This window comes from Bactrocera neohumeralis, chromosome 4 (genome assembly GCF_024586455.1).
Source record: "Bactrocera neohumeralis isolate Rockhampton chromosome 4, APGP_CSIRO_Bneo_wtdbg2-racon-allhic-juicebox.fasta_v2, whole genome shotgun sequence".
Taxonomy (NCBI): Eukaryota; Metazoa; Arthropoda; class Insecta; order Diptera; family Tephritidae; genus Bactrocera; species Bactrocera neohumeralis.
In genome coordinates, this window is record NC_065921.1 from 63385857 (window position 1) to 63402399 (window position 16543).

Below are 16543 nucleotides of genomic sequence, written 5' to 3' on the forward strand. Positions count from 1 at the left end.
CAGAAATAAAATGTCTATAAATAAATGCGTTTTGATAAATAATTAAATTAAAGTAAAGTTCCTATTAATTAAAGTTATAAGTCCAAATTACATATGAAAATTGCTATTAACGTCTGTTTTCAAAAGAAGAATTAAACAAATCGTTAGATATTTTGAAACAAATAAAAATTAAAAACCAACAATCTCATACCACTTTTCTAAGTATTTTATATAAATATTATTGAATTTTTTATGGTAAATATTAATAAAAATGCATAATTATCTACAATATTATTGCAACAATATAAGACTTAAAGCCCTTTCACATTTTACATTAACTATATTAATATACATATTTCCCAATTCCCACACATCGGTTGCTATCAAAATAGCAAAGAATACAAATGACAACCAATATGTTTGGCCACATTAGTAACAACATAAACACCCGATGATACGGCGACGAAAAGCGTCAACAAGCCTAGGAATGAAAAGTGGCCCACATGTGGACGTATATGTTGCTGTAAGCCCAACCAACCGCCGTGATCTACCAGCCACGGTACTAAATCATCTTCAATTATCTCCGCAATACCGTCCACCAGAAGTTGCAGGTACTCGTAATGACCTTGACGTACGCAATCGATGGCGAAACCACCACAAACCGCAAATATTGAGATTATTTTACCCCACGTTATATTCGAACGAAACAAATCTTTGGCAACCAAATTGAGCAACATAGGAGCAGTATCCCCATCGACGAGTTCACCATAGGGGGCACGCGAAAGTTGTCGTGAGATATTCGTGTAGACGCGCGGATGCATTCGTTCCAATTCTTCACCCATCTGTAAGGTAAATGTAAAATTATATATATAATTAAATAAATTCAATATAAAAATTAAAGTGTTTACGCTATTCAATGCTGGGAACACTTCGTAAACTACCGCCGAAGCGGGCTCCAATATGGTGCGCAATCGTTGTGTGGCCTTGCGATTTAGCACGCCAGCTCGTCGTAGTCGCGCACGAATGTACTGACCGCAAAGGCACTTCCCCTACAATGAAACAAATTGTCTATTAAAACTGTCTTAAAATAAATAGGAGAAAGAGTGCTTGGTATTTAAGGGGGTATTCTGGTCTAGAAATTTAAAAAAATCGAAATTATTTTTTATATTCTCGGAGATATAGGCATTTTTCTGACCCGGCATCCAAACTGGTTCGGCTGGAACTAATCGAACAAAAGACTTTACGCGAAACTTTAAACGCGTTTTTCTAAAAACTGACTTTTTCGGAACGATGCCCACGATTTCTCAGGTTCTGCTGGACCGATTTACTTGAAATTTTTATAGAGTCTTCTTTATAGGCTTGTCTATGGTTGGAACTAGCCCCATCCACAAATTTTTATTATTTTTAAAAAATTCTAAATAGTCAGAAAAAGTGATCCAAAAAAACTCTTTTTTTCAGGCAGTCGCAATGTTTTCCCACTTTCTGGCCATTGCGACATTATTCTAGATTAATAATCTTTTTTTTTTGGTTTCAGATAACTAGGAGGGTTGAAATCATGGGTATGGTCACGTGGAAATTTTTAGAGATCCCCCACTTCGTCAGCTCATCTTTTTGAAATTTTTTACTTTTTTTAGATTTTAGTTTTTAATTTTTTTCTGTACTCTTCTAAAATTAACAAATAACTAATAAAAAAATGGATAGTAAAAATATTAATTGCCTTTTTTTACGACACTTTAAAAATTACCTGAAATTCGTGCTTCTAGACCAGAAAACCCCCTTAATAATTCCGTGAAATGATCACAGTAACCATTTTTTAAAATGCTCAATATATTTTTTATAGAAATTGCAAAGTCGATTATTTACAAAAAAAATAAACAATTTAAAAAATAATGTACAATCTTAACAGTGCCTATGTTTACATTAGGGTAGAATATTTTTTTCTAAATTATTTTGGATTTTTATTTATTGTTTTTTTTTTTTTAATAATAGAAATAGTGTTTTCCGGCTTTATAGCCAAATGCCAATTAAGTGCATACAGAGTGGATACATAAAATGTATTCATTAAAAAATCTGTAAAAGTAATCTTTAGTGATAGTTGATCTTGCATAAGGATATTCTTTATTTGTTTAACCTAAATCTTTCCTAAATAATATTAAAAATAAATAGGCATTATGGACAAAGAGATATTTCGATAGAAGATAGAGATATGATTTTGTTGGTAACACCCACATTTAAGTAATCGATGAAGAAACCTCGAACTCTGCAAAGCTTTCAGTCAAAGTTTTATAAGCTTCTGCATATAAAATTCTTTGAAAGCTCTTTATATATTTACACACATATGTATAATTACTAAAATAAAATAAATAAAAAGTGAAATAGATTAAGTTTTCATTAAAATGTAAGTATGTACATATGTATATAGTAAAATAATTAAAAATTTTGGTTTTGTCTTTAAAACTGGTAATCTCTATAAAATAAAATTTCAACTTCGTTAAAAAGTACATCACAGAAGGTAATAAAAGTAATCACTTTAATTCTCGAATTGTAGCTTTTGGAATTGGCAAGTAAATCTTATTTGGAGGGAATTTTAAAAAAAAAGTTGCATTCTTTTATAAAACGAGCTGGAAGCTGTATTCAAGTGATTTCAAAAAACTTTTTTTTTTAGATTGAGCCTTAAGCAATAATTACTATAACTACTTGGGTTTTCAGTATTAAAATGACGAGAAAGTTGCCTGCAATGAGTACTAAATGATAATAAAAGCAAAGAAAAACATAAACATCGGTTATGCAGGAGCTATAAAACGTTTCACAAATACAAACATACGTCTACCGAACTCGGCTAGCATCTTCCAAGCAGAAGTACTAGGCATAGAAAAAGCCTGCGAGGTTCTATTAGAAAACCACGGAAATATACATAAAGCAACTATATTTACGGACAGCCAGGCGGCCCTCCTGGCATTGTCTTCACCCATGACAAATTCCAGTATAGTTCACAGCTGCAAGAGAGCACTAAGCTCAATAAAAGACAAGCTCCAGCTAAACTTGATCTGGGTTCCCGGACACAGGAACGTTTTCGGTAACGAAAAAGCAGACGAGTTGGCAAAGGCAGGAGCTTTCCTCAATGAAACCGAGGCGGAGCTAATACCAAGCCCGCTAGGATCGATAAAAGGAGAGATCAATAGACAATTTCAGCAAATTGCAAACAACAGGTGGAAAAACATTACAAAATGCGTCATAACTAAACAATTATGGCCAACATATGACAGGAAAAGAACAAATGATTTATTAAATAGGTCAAGAAAAAGTATTTACAGAATAACAGCTACCACAACAGGGCACTGGCCATTTGGGGAACATGCGTCCAAAATGGGATTGCCCTACAACGATATCTGCCGTGGCTGCGGAGTAGCAGGGAACAAGGAAACAATTTTCCACTTTCTCTGCGAATGCCCAGCTCTAGCACAGATCCGACACAAAACACTCGGAATCCACCAAGCACCAAATCTTGAATGGATTTCCACCAAAAGCATATCGGACATAAGTAGTTTCATCGAAACCTCAAAATGGTTTGAGAGAGAAGGTGAAAATAGTGTATCAAAATGGCACATAAAGTGCTAATTGAGCCCGATAGGGCTGCACTCCTACCTACCTACCTACAAACATACATTACTATCAGGTATTGACTTTTAAAAGTGAATTTCACTCGATTGTAAAACCACTTGTGGCACACGTGCTTTTGACTTTCATCTGATTTTCAATTTCCTATTAACAACTGCTGATTTACATTATACTATATTTTGTGTTTACATGCGAGTGCTTACGTATGTAACTATGTGTGTTTCCATATTGGGTTTTCTTTGCACTTTTTTTCGAGTCCTTCATGTGAAGCGGTTAATGTGTGAATGAAATTTCACAGCCGGCCAATGAACGAATGGACAGTGTGTGCGAAAACTACAGAACTACTACAGAACTTTTTTTTTTACATGATATTTAGGTATTATGTACGCAAAATGTGGATTATTTATAAATAATTTATTTATATTTAATATTTATATTACATAGAATTAAGCTGTTGAGATTGAGAAGAAATAAAGAGAGATGGCTCTGAAAGAAATAAAATATCTTCTGGAAAGTTCTGTTATTTATTTAGGTGTGTTCTCTTTCATTATCAAAATTTATCTACAAATATTTTTTATAAAATGTTATTCTTGTTTAATTTGTGTCTCCGTTTTTTGCCAACGCACCCTAATATATTTTAGAAGTGCACGACGTACCTGTGTGAGTTGAAATTATCTTAAGGTGTGTATATTTATTTTAGTTTCTTGTATGTATATACATATGCAGATATTAAATTTGTTAAGCCATGTAAACACAAATCTGTGTATGTACGTATGTATGTAATTTGTCTATTATTTAGCGATATTTAAATGTCGATTTTTAAGAAACCAGAAGCTTAATTTATAAGTGTTGTTATATTGATTGATGACAGCAGAAAATAAATAGTTTAGAAATAAAGTAAACTAAATTTTTCTATCACATGAGTTTTTTCTTTAAGTATAATTTTAGTGTTTTAAATTCATCTAATATATGTATGTGTGTCTCAAAGTCAGGGTTGTGAAATTTTTAATTAAAATTTTTTTACTTCAACTTTTTCCATTTTATTTATTTTAAGAAACAGAAGTTGATATACATACAAGTATATTCCGGGTTTTCCAATAAGATTAACATGATTACTTTTTAAGCATGCTTCAGCTTCTTTGTAGAATATGGTCGGACGAAAGCATACCCGACTATTGGAATTACACCGTACTGTGTAAAAGATTAAAGCTCCCCGTCAACAAATTGATTGGACCTTATCAGTGCGTCTTCAAGCCTGGAAAATCAACAACAGACCAGATATTCACCAAGAGTCAAATTTTGGAAAAGACCCGTGAAAGGAGAATCGACACACACCATCTTTTCGTCGAATTCACAGCTGCTTTTGACAGCACGAAAAAGAGACCTTTATGTGGCATGTGTTTGAATTTGATATCTCCGCAAAACTAATACGGCTTTGTAAACTGACGTTGAGCAATACCGAAAGATCCGTCAGAATCGAGAATAACTTCTCCGAGCCATTCGATACCAAACGAGGTTTCAGAAAAGGCGACTTCTCTAATCAACTCCTGGAAACCTTCTATAAGAGTGTACTGCTGATGGCGAATGCCGATGACATTGATTTGGCTCCCAAGTCACTGTTGACAGTCATAACCTCGAAGTCCTAGATTATTATGTCTATCTTGGAACCAGCATTAACAACAACATCAGCGGAAAATTAGAAGTAAAGTCATCTCTCGACGAACAAAGACCAAACTCTATAAGTCTATTACGGTCCTGCTGTGTGGTGCAGAGGCATGGACAATGACAACATTTGATGAGTCGAAGGTTCTGCGGCAGATTTATGGTCCTTTGCGTTTGACAACGGTGAGTACCGCAGTCGATGGAACGATGAGCTGTACGAGATATTGACATAGTGCAGCGAATTAAGAGACAGCGGCTACTCTGGCTAGGTCACACTTCAGCTTTGAGAGTATTCGACACAGTACCCGGCGGAGGAAGCAGAGGAAGAAGAAGACCTCCCCTCCGTTGGAAAGATCAGGCCAAATATCGAACAGGAAGAACGACTGGCACGCTGTTGTAAACTCGGCTTTAACGCATAAGCGGTGTTTACGCCAATAACGAATAACAAGATTTTTCAAAAAAAAAGTCACCAGTTGTTAAGAAAATTCAAATATTTTTTATTTATTTATTTTGAATACAACATCATTCAAATGACCTCCACGATTTCTTATGCAGGAACGAATTCGATGAACCAACTTTTCGAGTACTTTTTCCAGTAAATCAAATCGTATGTTATGAATAGCACGTTCAATATTGACTTCTAAAACTTGAAGAGAGTCTGGTCTAAATAATCGACTTTTTAAACATTTGTCGCAATAATTCGATTGTTGCGCGTGCTGCGTGGCACTTAGCCCTGTCTTGTTGGAATGAGATGTTGTCATGATCTACTTCTTCAATTGTGGCCATAAAAAGTTGGTTACCATCGATCTTTACCGCTCTCCATTGACAGCAACGGTGTCATCAGCTCCTTTTCGAAAGGAGTATGGACCGATGATTTCACCTGGCCAAAAACCACACCAAACTGCCATTTTAGGTGAATGTAATGGTTGTTTATGAATAATTTGTGGATTTTCTTCGCACCAGAATCACAACACTTTTATTTATTTACCGCACCACTTAGATGAAAGTGAACCTCGTCGGAGAATATGATTTTCTTAAAAAAGCCGTAATCGTTTTACAGTTGTTCCAAGGCGAAATCTGCAAATTCACGACATTTACGGTATTCCAATGACTTCAGTTCTTGAGTGAGAACAATTTTATAAGGATGTGAGCCCAAATCTTTTCTCAAAATCCGTCAGGTTGTGGTTCGAGACCGTTTTAATTCTTGAGAACGTCTTGGAATCGACAAATTGCGGTCTTCAGCAGCTTCAGCTTTTCTGAACGGTAGCAATATTTTCATTACTTCACGCAGTTTTTTGTCTTATTGGCACTTGAACATTTTGTAAAGAAAAAGTATACTCGAAATTTTTAATAATACGACGAATATCGAGCACAGGTGGACGATTATCCACAAAATGGCAATAGCGCAAGAAAAGTTGCAATTGCCGAACGATTATTTTGATAATACAATTGAATAATTTGGAAACGTTGTTCTTGCGTATATCTTTCCATGACGAAATTGTAAAAACTACTGAATACAATGAAACACAATTACAGATCATGACATATTAAAGCTGGCCGAAACTTAGAAATCATATCATCCCTGTTGGAAAATCCAGTATACATGCATATGAATGTATATACCTACATTTATTTAAAAATTGAAGAAACAAAGAAAAAAATATTTTTTCAAATCAAATGCTGAAATGGAAAAGAATAAAAAGGAAAGGTTTACATATTAATTACTTAAAAATTCGTCCCTAGATGGACTGAATTTGGCATAACCTCAAGAAGATCTGAATTTGGAATTCACGAAATAAAATTTTTTTATTTCTCAGTTCTCAATCAAACTACTGTATTAATTTGAATGATGATTAAAAGTTGAATTTCTACACAGAATTTTGGTCGATTTTGGAATACCAAAATGCAATTTTCAATCAGGTTAGGGTATTGTGCTGGCAACTATATACAGAATATAGTTTGATAGTGAACGGATAAATTGTTTCCGACTAATCACGTTAGCAACTTTGAAAAGATTAACTAATTAAACTGGTTGAAATGACCGGTTACACTTTAGAAGGTTGTAGCTCAAAAACTATTGGAGATATCAAATAAAATTGTATTATTTTATTTTTAAAGGTATAATCTATCGAAAATAGAAATCGATCTGATATTTTACAATAAGCTGCTTATTTGTCGGAACCGCTGATATCGGGGTTCTATAGCATATAGCCGCCAAACAAACAGAACGATATGAGTGAAGTGCTTGCATGGAATGACAATGTTTTTTGTTTTTTTTTAGTTTCACACTAAGGATGCCTCTTAAGTTTTCGATCCGGTATTTCTGATAAGTATTTTGAAATGTATTTCTAATTAAGTGCGAATTTTAATTTAAATGTTAATTCAACTAGTTTTATGCATATTTGCAACCCTACTCATAACAATTGATAACGTCGGTTATAAAAAGTATTTCAGTAATTTTTATTTTCGCTGCATCAACTGTCAAAAACTCGTATCAACTAATCTCAACAGTAATCACAAGCGGCACGTAAACGACGTAACGACGTCGCCCAAATAAAAACATTAAACAACAAACAAAACTGGCTTTAAAATGAATAAATATTTACAAGTCGCCGCAGCATCACCCAATTAACAAAAGCGGTAGTAACAAGCCCGACCTTGAGTTGTCCAACAACTGTCACAGTGTAACCGTTATATACGAGTACACATTCGCCCGCGTGTACACAAGCTTTTGCAGTGTTGTGTGAACAATTGAAAACAATTATTTAATAGAAATGATAAAAATTAACCTTATCGATCTTCGTTTGAGTTAATTTTTTTTTATAATATGTGCTTCTAATACTGTTAACGCCACCTTTCAACACCAATGCGAACTTTTATACAATTGATTTAAATTTTCTATAATTTATGCATGACTTTTTAGCATGTAGTTGCGCTTCATATACAAATACACTGTATATATATACATATATGTACATATGTAAGTATATATTATATAGTTGTCAATTTAATTGACACGTTTAACTGGCGGCAAATAAAAACGCTGAGTTAAGTGTAATCGAATATCGCTTACTCGTTGCTGGCATAAGAGCGATGTACTTATTTACATACAAACAATAGTATCTCTCACATATTTACTAAAAAATCACTTGGGTAATAGGTAATATTTTATGATAGTAGCATGGTATTTCGCATCATATTATTTTTTCTTTTTATCGATTAAAATATAAATAAAGCGCTTGCCGGCGTTTTAAGACAGATTTCAAAACCTGTTGTTTGATATAAATAATGTGGATTCAGTGGTATAAATATATATATGTGTGTATGTACATACATACACATGCAACAATTTTAGCAGGGTTTTTAGAAAAATTATTATTGTTTTTTGGATATTTATTTGTGCAATAAATACTTGCTGATATACATATATACCTAACATATAAAATATGAGTATTATATAAGATCTAATAAAAACCTGCATCTGCAAAAAATATAAGAATTTATTGAGCATAGTTAGAATGATTAGATGTATGTATGTCAAATATGCACCATTTTGCCCGATAATTTGTTGCCATTTTGAAAGTTATTTCACATTCAGAGAAATTTTCGTCCTATAAGCAAATTCTTGGACAGTTGATGTTCACAAGCTTCTCCTGAGCCGAATTTGTTATGATGAGAGATGGGAGTAGGTTAAGTTTAGCGGATTAAAGTCCCGCACTCCGGCTTTCGATACTTCCTCCTACTATAAAAAATAACCGAATTTTTCATTTTTATTTTTTCTTGTCTGGTGTCCATAGCATTTGACCCGTGCTAGTTAAAATCTGTCAAAAGACAATCATAATTGTAAAAATTAAAAGGAACCAAGTGAACCTCTAGTTTTGTGACGTTGCAGCTGCACTGCTGAATTTCATCCATTTTCAAAACAGAAATGATTAAATAAAAAACAAATTGGGGTCATTTAGTTTAGTTTAGTGGCGATGGGTTTCATACCGAAAGCATTAACTGAAATATTTAAAATGGAACTAATTCTATTGCAAAAACCAGGATTTTGATAATGTACCAAATATCCATAAATGTTACTCGCTACAATTTTTCTAGAAACATACTATTGCAAATATCCTTTGCATTGGAAAGACTATTTCACACCTATTTTCACATAACAATTTTATAACTCACTTAACTTATCAACTATTTGTAGTATTTCTATTCGACACTATAAAGGTGTGAAAATAATCATAATAAAAATTCGAATTATTTGTTGTTATCTTGGCTTCAGGCGTGTTGCGAACAGTTATAGGTGAAAATAGACACATTTGTCGAACATTTTCAAAAATTTAATTTCATAATTTAATATGGGTTACTGATCTGTTAAGAATAAAATAAAAAAAAATTAAATCACAATAACTTGGTTTTTTCACAATGGGCCACCTAAACGCCGAGGTATGGCGCTAGATATCCCTACCCTACCTCCATACCTACCTTCTTACAATCCTTAGGTAAGATGCGGTAGCCAACCCGTTTGGAGCTTTAGGTCACGGCTAAAAGAGAGAAAGCTTCAGAGGACCCACTCCGACATATTCAGTTTAACCATCATCGAGACCCTCGGGTTTAGCCAGACATATTTTGTTTTTAAATGTTATTTAAATATATTTAGAGTGTAGCAAATGACTTGCGCTTCCAGGTAGCTTTCTAGAATTTTATTGTCTATAGAATTCAGAAAAAAAATTCAAGGATATCGTATCGAAAAGGACGAAAAAAGGATATTATAATATTACACCTTAGTGCACCAATGGAGCTTGGCTAGACCCCATATATTTTGTATGAAAATATATGAACTTTGGTATGTTCCTATCACTTCGCACGGTTGATTTATCTGTTTTCATGTTTGTTACATGTCCAAATTGGTTTGTATGTTTATCTAGGTCAAATATTTTAAAATGTAATTTTTCTCAAAATGTTACATTTTTTTTGAACGCTATTGCCACGCCAAGCGTGAACAAGGCAGTTAATTTGATTTCAACCAAATCGAGAGGTAAGAAATTTCAAAAATGTATCTATATTGTACATATATGAGCGTAAATACACCACGTATTTCCATACAAATGTATGTAAACACCACTTGGCCTAGCCAAGCACCATTGGTCTCGACTAAGTGTATCAGACCGTTGGTCTCGACCAGGGTTCAGGGTCCGCTGACGTCTAATTTCAGCATCTGTTCACCAGAGGTTTGGCTGAGAGCGGGCTTCGGTCTTGGAACAAGAATAGTAGGTCCTTGTGACATTTACTACAGCGGCTATATGAAGGAGCGCAAAATTTGGTGTGGGATCCGTGGTACGAGAAAGAATCAGTCGGCGAGTCCTGGCATTCACTCCGGATGAGGGCTTAGCCACAATTCGCAACAGAGTAAAATTTTTGAACAAAACAGTAATTTGCGCCCACGCCATGACGGAAGATAAGGCCATGATGTAAAAATCGTGCTTGGCGATTTTAACGCCAGGGTGGACAAAGAAGGCATACGACAGTTGCAAAATGTAGACTCTATTACGAATCTTTTCCAAATGGGTTGAGGTCTGAAATGTGGTTGTCTGTAGTACTGGATTCTAGCAAAAGAAAATTCATAAAGCTATTTGGCTGTGCCTGGATCGAAAAGCTTAAAACCAGACCCATCATGTTGTGTTAGATGGACGACATGTACCCAGTATTGGATGTGCGTACGCTTCGAGGACCTAACTCGAACCACTATCCTGTTGTAGCGAAGATACACATCCGTCTCTGTACAGCAAAGCACGCCTGTCAACAAAGGCAGGGAAAGTACGACGTCGAGAAGCTACAATTACAACCGACAGTTAAAGGATTCATAAGCAACTCGGTATAATGGAATTGTAGGACGGCGTTTCAAGCTCCGTACGTACAACTGCAAGAGAAACCATTGGTTTTCGGAAAGATCGAAAGAACAGCTGGTACGATGAGGACTGTCTTGTCGAAGTGGAGATAAAGCGGGCAACCTACCTTGCAATGTTGCGGTCGACCATAACACGAGCAGGGTGGGATAGCTACCGAGAGTTGAAGAAGGTAGCGAGACGCATATGCAGACAAAAAAGGAAGTAGTGTAGGAAAACCTGAAGCCCATGCTCAACAAATTGATTGGACTTTATCAGTGTTGATTTAGACCTGAAAATCTACAATGGATTTTCACCATATGCAAAATGCCTTGAAAGGAAGACACACCACCTCTTCGTCGATTTAAAAACCGCCTTCGACAGCACGAAAAGGAACTGCCTATATAGACATAGCGGCTATGTCTGAACATGGTATCCCTGAAAAGCTAATACGGCTATAAAAGCTGACGTTGACCAACACCAAAAGCTCCGTCAGGATCAGGAAAGACCACTCCGAGCCCTTCGATACCTAGCGAGGTTTCAGACAAGGTTAGGTTAGGTTAGATGGCTGATCAAAGATCACACGTAGACTAATAATGTAGTCCTTTGTGATGCTATTGAAAAAAGAACTCCCGTGTTCGGACTTACAGATTCGCGAATCGCTTTGTAGCCAATACATAGTTACACAGACGCTTAACTTCAACACCCGCCAGTTCGGTGGGATGTCCAAAGGTATACGCCCCCAAGTGTCTAAATTTTGACCTCCCAAACGCGGGACAGTCAAGCAGGAAGTGCTGGCTTGTTTCTACCGCATCCTCTTCCAAACAGCTTCTACAGTCAGCATCCGGTAAGATACCCATTCTTACCGCATGTAAGCCAATAGGACAGTGGCCTGTTAAGAGTCCCACTAATAATGAGAGGTTACCCTTACTGAGGGCTAAGGGATCATTAGATCTCCTGCGATCTATCCTGGGCCAGAAGGCTTTTGCAACCGCATAAGTACCGATGCTGGCCCAGCGTTGGATTAGCATCCGCGTGGCCCAGCTATCTGGTAGTAGAACACATGAATATACAGGAGCACCGATCCGCTCCTATTCTACCGATAATGATTCTAGGGTGCCTTTCCTTGCTAACTCATCAGCTTTGCAATTACTTGCAATTCCGCTGTGGCCCGGCACCCATACCAGTCTAATCATAAAAACTCTAGCTGCTAGAGATAGCGACGTTAGACATTCTTCGAACAACCCTGAACGCACTGTGAATGAGTTCAAGGCTTGTATTGCCGCTCTACTGTCTGAGTGAATGGTCACTTCCCTGAAGGTGGATGCACTCCGTAGCAGTGCCCTTCCCCTCAAGCTTTGACCCATCCGTGAAGAAGCTTGCTGCCCCTTTCCTCCAACGGCTTCTTCCCACCCATACCTCCCTCGTCGGTATATGGGCAGAGAAGGAGCCGCCAGAGTTCGGTATGGCGACTCCATGATCCAGATGATCCGGTATGCAGTCAAAGTTTGTGAGGATATCCTTGAAAAATCCAGATTCTCTGAGCCCACCGGCCTCATTGGCCTCAACAACCGCGCTGTTGGTTTGACTTTCTTCAGACTGAGTAAGGAAGCGAATCATAGGGGTCTAGTTGTGAACGAGAACAAGATGAAATATCGCCTGTCTTCAAGGAAACAGTCATCGCATTCGCGACTTGGCTCACAAGTCACTGTTGACTGTTATAACTTTGAAGTCATAGATAATTTCGTCTATCTTGGGACCAGTATCAACATCAACAAAAAAGTCAGCCTTGAAATCCAACGCAGAACTACTCATGCCAACAGGTGCTACTTTCGACTGAATAGGCAATTGAAAAGTAAAGTTCTTTCTCGACGGACAAAGACCAAATTATATAAGTTACTCATTATTCTCGTCCTGCTATATGGTGCGGAGGCATGGACAATGACATCATCTGATGAGTCCCCCTTAGGAATGTTCGATGCACTTGTTATTTCGAATTGGCGACAAATACGAGTAAGGAAAAGAAGAAACGACTAGCGCAAAAATTTTGCTCTCTTAAAATGTTTAATTTGAATCTTAAAGTGTTAAATCGAATATTGAAACACAATTACTATATAATAAAATACAGTTTTGAAACAACTAGAAAAGTTGATGTTATTTATTTCGAACATGTCTCCACAAGCGGAAGAAAGTAGCTTATTTGTCAAAATCGTGTTATAAATCTGTAATTATCACAGTTAATCTGTATATTCTTAATAGATATATGTACAGTGAGCCATCTATTTTTGGCAATAATGCGAAATTATTATATGTATGTATGTATATCATATTTTAACTTTACCTATGTGCAATATAGATTTTTGTAGCAGCATTGATATTTAAATATTTTTTATCCAGTTAGTAAGTCTATTCGAACATATAAACATATGGCATTGGATTGAAAATATTATTGAGCATAAAATTGTTGTAATGAACTTTTTGGTCGAAAAGACTGCATTTCTGCTTTGCGCCCTGATCTTTTTCATCTTTAGGCAATGAGACCCAAATATAATCTTAAGAGTTATTTCCACACCAGCGTCTCCTAAATAGTAGGTTTTCAACCGAAAATTTTATTTAATCTTATCCAAATATGAATGTAAACAAACTGCGAAATGTTTAGCAAATACATATGTATGTGATTGTTTTTGTTCCTTATATTGGAATTTATATAATCACGTGTTTGATCACAGTTCAGGTACTACTCATCCGACCACAAAAATATTTTTTTATGTATTAAATGTATAAATAGATTGCTTGAATTATTTTTTTATTCGTTTATCAATCTTTATAGCTTATGTACTTCTGAAACCGATCTTCACCACGATCCAGATCCTAATATCTGGTGCCCGACTAAAATTCACTGATCACAGGTCAAGTGCAAAAACAAAATAGAAAAACAGTTCAAGTGAATTTTTTAATGCTACGAACCTGATTGATAATTTCCGCTTTATACTCCTGATAATTGCTAGCCGTTACCGTGCTCGCCAATGAATTCGTGGACGCGGCACGTGGTATTGTTGCACAACCATGTGGTGGCAAAAGCCAATCCGAGCTGCTCTGATTGTTGTTCTTACGATTTTGCAGAAATATATCATTATCCAGCGAAGAAGATTTCAATTTCGTGGATAATTTCTTATTTTTCGTATAGTAGCCTTTTTGTTGTTGCGGTTGATGATGATTCGGATAGGAGAGTTGTTGTTGAAAGAGTGCTGGTGGTGGTGGTGGAGGTGGTGTTTGCTGTAGTTTCAAATTTGGCGAAGGCATTTGTGAAGATTTTATTATTATTATTATTGTTAGTATGCGTTTATTGCGGTTTGCGTAGAATGTTCAATGATAATTGACTAAAGCTGATTGGTTCATATAATGTCTTGTTGTTGTCGCGCAAATTAATATTTTAACACTTCAGAAGCTGAATTATTCCGCATTAAAAGTGTTTGTATTTTATTGAAACAGCTGTTAACTCCATAAGCGGTTACGCGCTGCTGAGCAACTTTGCTACGTTTTAGGTGTACTTTTTGTTTGGTTGAGCGGTGAGCGATGGCTGCTGCATATGGCGCGACCTTACTGGTTTTGTTGAGTCTTGTCTTTCTATGTTACATATATTATTTGTTTGCCTTTTCAACGCATTCTCTACGACAACTAGTGCACACGTATTTCTTTATTGTTGTTAATGCAAAGCCTTGTCTGGTGCATTCGAGTAGCTATTTATGCACATATATGTATGTATATATGCATGCGGTACTTGGTGCTCTCAACCTTATTTTTCACAATTTATTTTTTGTGTTTGTTTTCTCTGCTTTTTCCGCAGCCTTCACTATTTTTCACTTGTCTATTATTTCTATGGAATTGTCAGTTCACCAGCAGCAAACTTTGGTGCGTTCATCTCATTTCTATCGGTTGTGTCCGTTTCTTTTTACCTGCCGATGACTTTTGCGATGATCTCGGCCGCTCAATATTGATCTCAATCTTAATTTGTATCTCAGCTGTAGCGGCGACAGCGACGACTACACGAACAACGCTGGCGACGAACTACCCAACTGGTCGTGAGCTCAAGTTTTGCAGCGTTTAAAATAACTTTTTCCGTCTGCTTTCGATTCAATTTCGTGGATTTTTTATTTAGCAAACTGGGAAGAAACAAACACTAAAATATATAGCGCGTTTGTCCACCCTTCCGATCGTAATTGTTTTACTTATTTGTCATTTACTTTTGCCTTTGCCCAAATCCACTGTCAAAGCCGCGAATTCCAACATTAATTCATTGCTTTTTTTTTTGTTTATTACTTTCTTGCTTTTGCTGATAAAAAAAGAGAACCAGAGAATTCTATATGCAAAGGAACGACTGTGTCGGTTACTGCGGTTACTGCGTACGCGTATTAATTATTTGATAATAATAAAATTAAAATTTGAACAAGTCGCTGTGTATTGCACGAGTCATTTGAGCCGCTGTGTTTGCGCTCTTTCACAGTATTTTATTATTTAATTTGCTGATTACTTTTCGTTTGCGCTCCGTAGCGCTCCAGCGTCAAGCACTTAACACACGAACAGAACGGGCTAGAAGGCTGGACTGATTTGGAGCTAAGCTGCCTAACGCCATCGCCTAATAACGCCGCCACGTTAGGTCGCCGTTTGCTCGTTTGTATGCACAAGAGAGGCGACGCCGCACACAAGTCAACAAAATATTCCTCTGACCGCTGGAATCGTTAAGCATATCCAGATATGACGATCAGTTGGCTTCAATAAAAAGAAAATACAGATCAGCTGTGTGCTTTGACGAGCTTTTATATCGCCGCAGTCGTGCGTGTTGGAAAGAGTTAACTGTAATTGTGGGTAGACACATTAGTAATGCTTTTCGTATGCGCAAATTATGTAAGCAATGCTTCAAACCGGTTGAGAGCGAAGACACATACCACTTGCGGAAACTCATTTTAGCACTTCTTTATCCGTTAGAGACTACTCATGAGCGTTAAATTTGAATTATATAAAGTACATAAACCTCTAAAATGAGAAACAGGTTTTACTCATAGAAATACACTAATAAAGAAGGGCAGAGTTCTAGGGCACTGCTGTACGTATGTGTATGTACTTTCGAAATATTAGGTCTAGTAAAACGAAATCCATTAGTTTTGCATTAAATTGAAGGTTTTATTTAGCATGGTTAGAATGAATCGATATAGAATTATTAGGCCCAATTTTGTTCCATTACTTTTTGCTATTTCGAATGTAATTTCATAATGCAACTCTCATAGAAAGCCTTGTGCCTATGGGCAAAAAACTGGCCCAGTCGATTTTCAGTCGCTTATCTTCGGTATGGTTCGGAGCTTGTGGCGAGTTACTATCGATGTGTGTGACCGGCCTTAAAACAATTC

General features: G+C 36.2%; 1 protein-coding gene across 1 annotated transcript; it reads right to left on the reverse strand.

The window, feature by feature from the left end:
* Positions 1 to 332: 332 nt before the first annotated feature.
* On the reverse strand, positions 333 to 15896 carry LOC126756424 (bcl-2-related ovarian killer protein homolog B). The gene is made up of 3 exons (XM_050469487.1): positions 14106 to 15896; positions 888 to 1028; positions 333 to 821 (listed from the first exon to the last, which is right to left on the reverse strand). The coding sequence occupies exons 1-3, from the start codon at positions 14439 to 14441 to the stop codon at positions 363 to 365; spliced, it is 936 nt and encodes a 311-aa protein (XP_050325444.1). The 5' UTR covers positions 14442 to 15896; the 3' UTR covers positions 333 to 362.
* Between the last annotated feature and the right edge of the window lie 647 nt (positions 15897 to 16543).

Excerpts from the sequence above, each read along its gene's own strand:
- LOC126756424 (XM_050469487.1), bottom strand. The coding sequence starts at position 14,441 with ATGCCTTCGCCAAATTTGAAACTACAGCAAACACCACCTCCACCACCA. Across the intron at positions 1,029-14,105 it reads AAGCGGAAATTATCAATCAG|GGGAAGTGCCTTTGCGGTCA; the intron begins GTTCGTAGCATT and ends GTTTCATTGTAG. Across the intron at positions 822-887 it reads TGTTCCCAGCATTGAATAGC|ATGGGTGAAGAATTGGAACG; the intron begins GTAAACACTTTA and ends TTTACCTTACAG.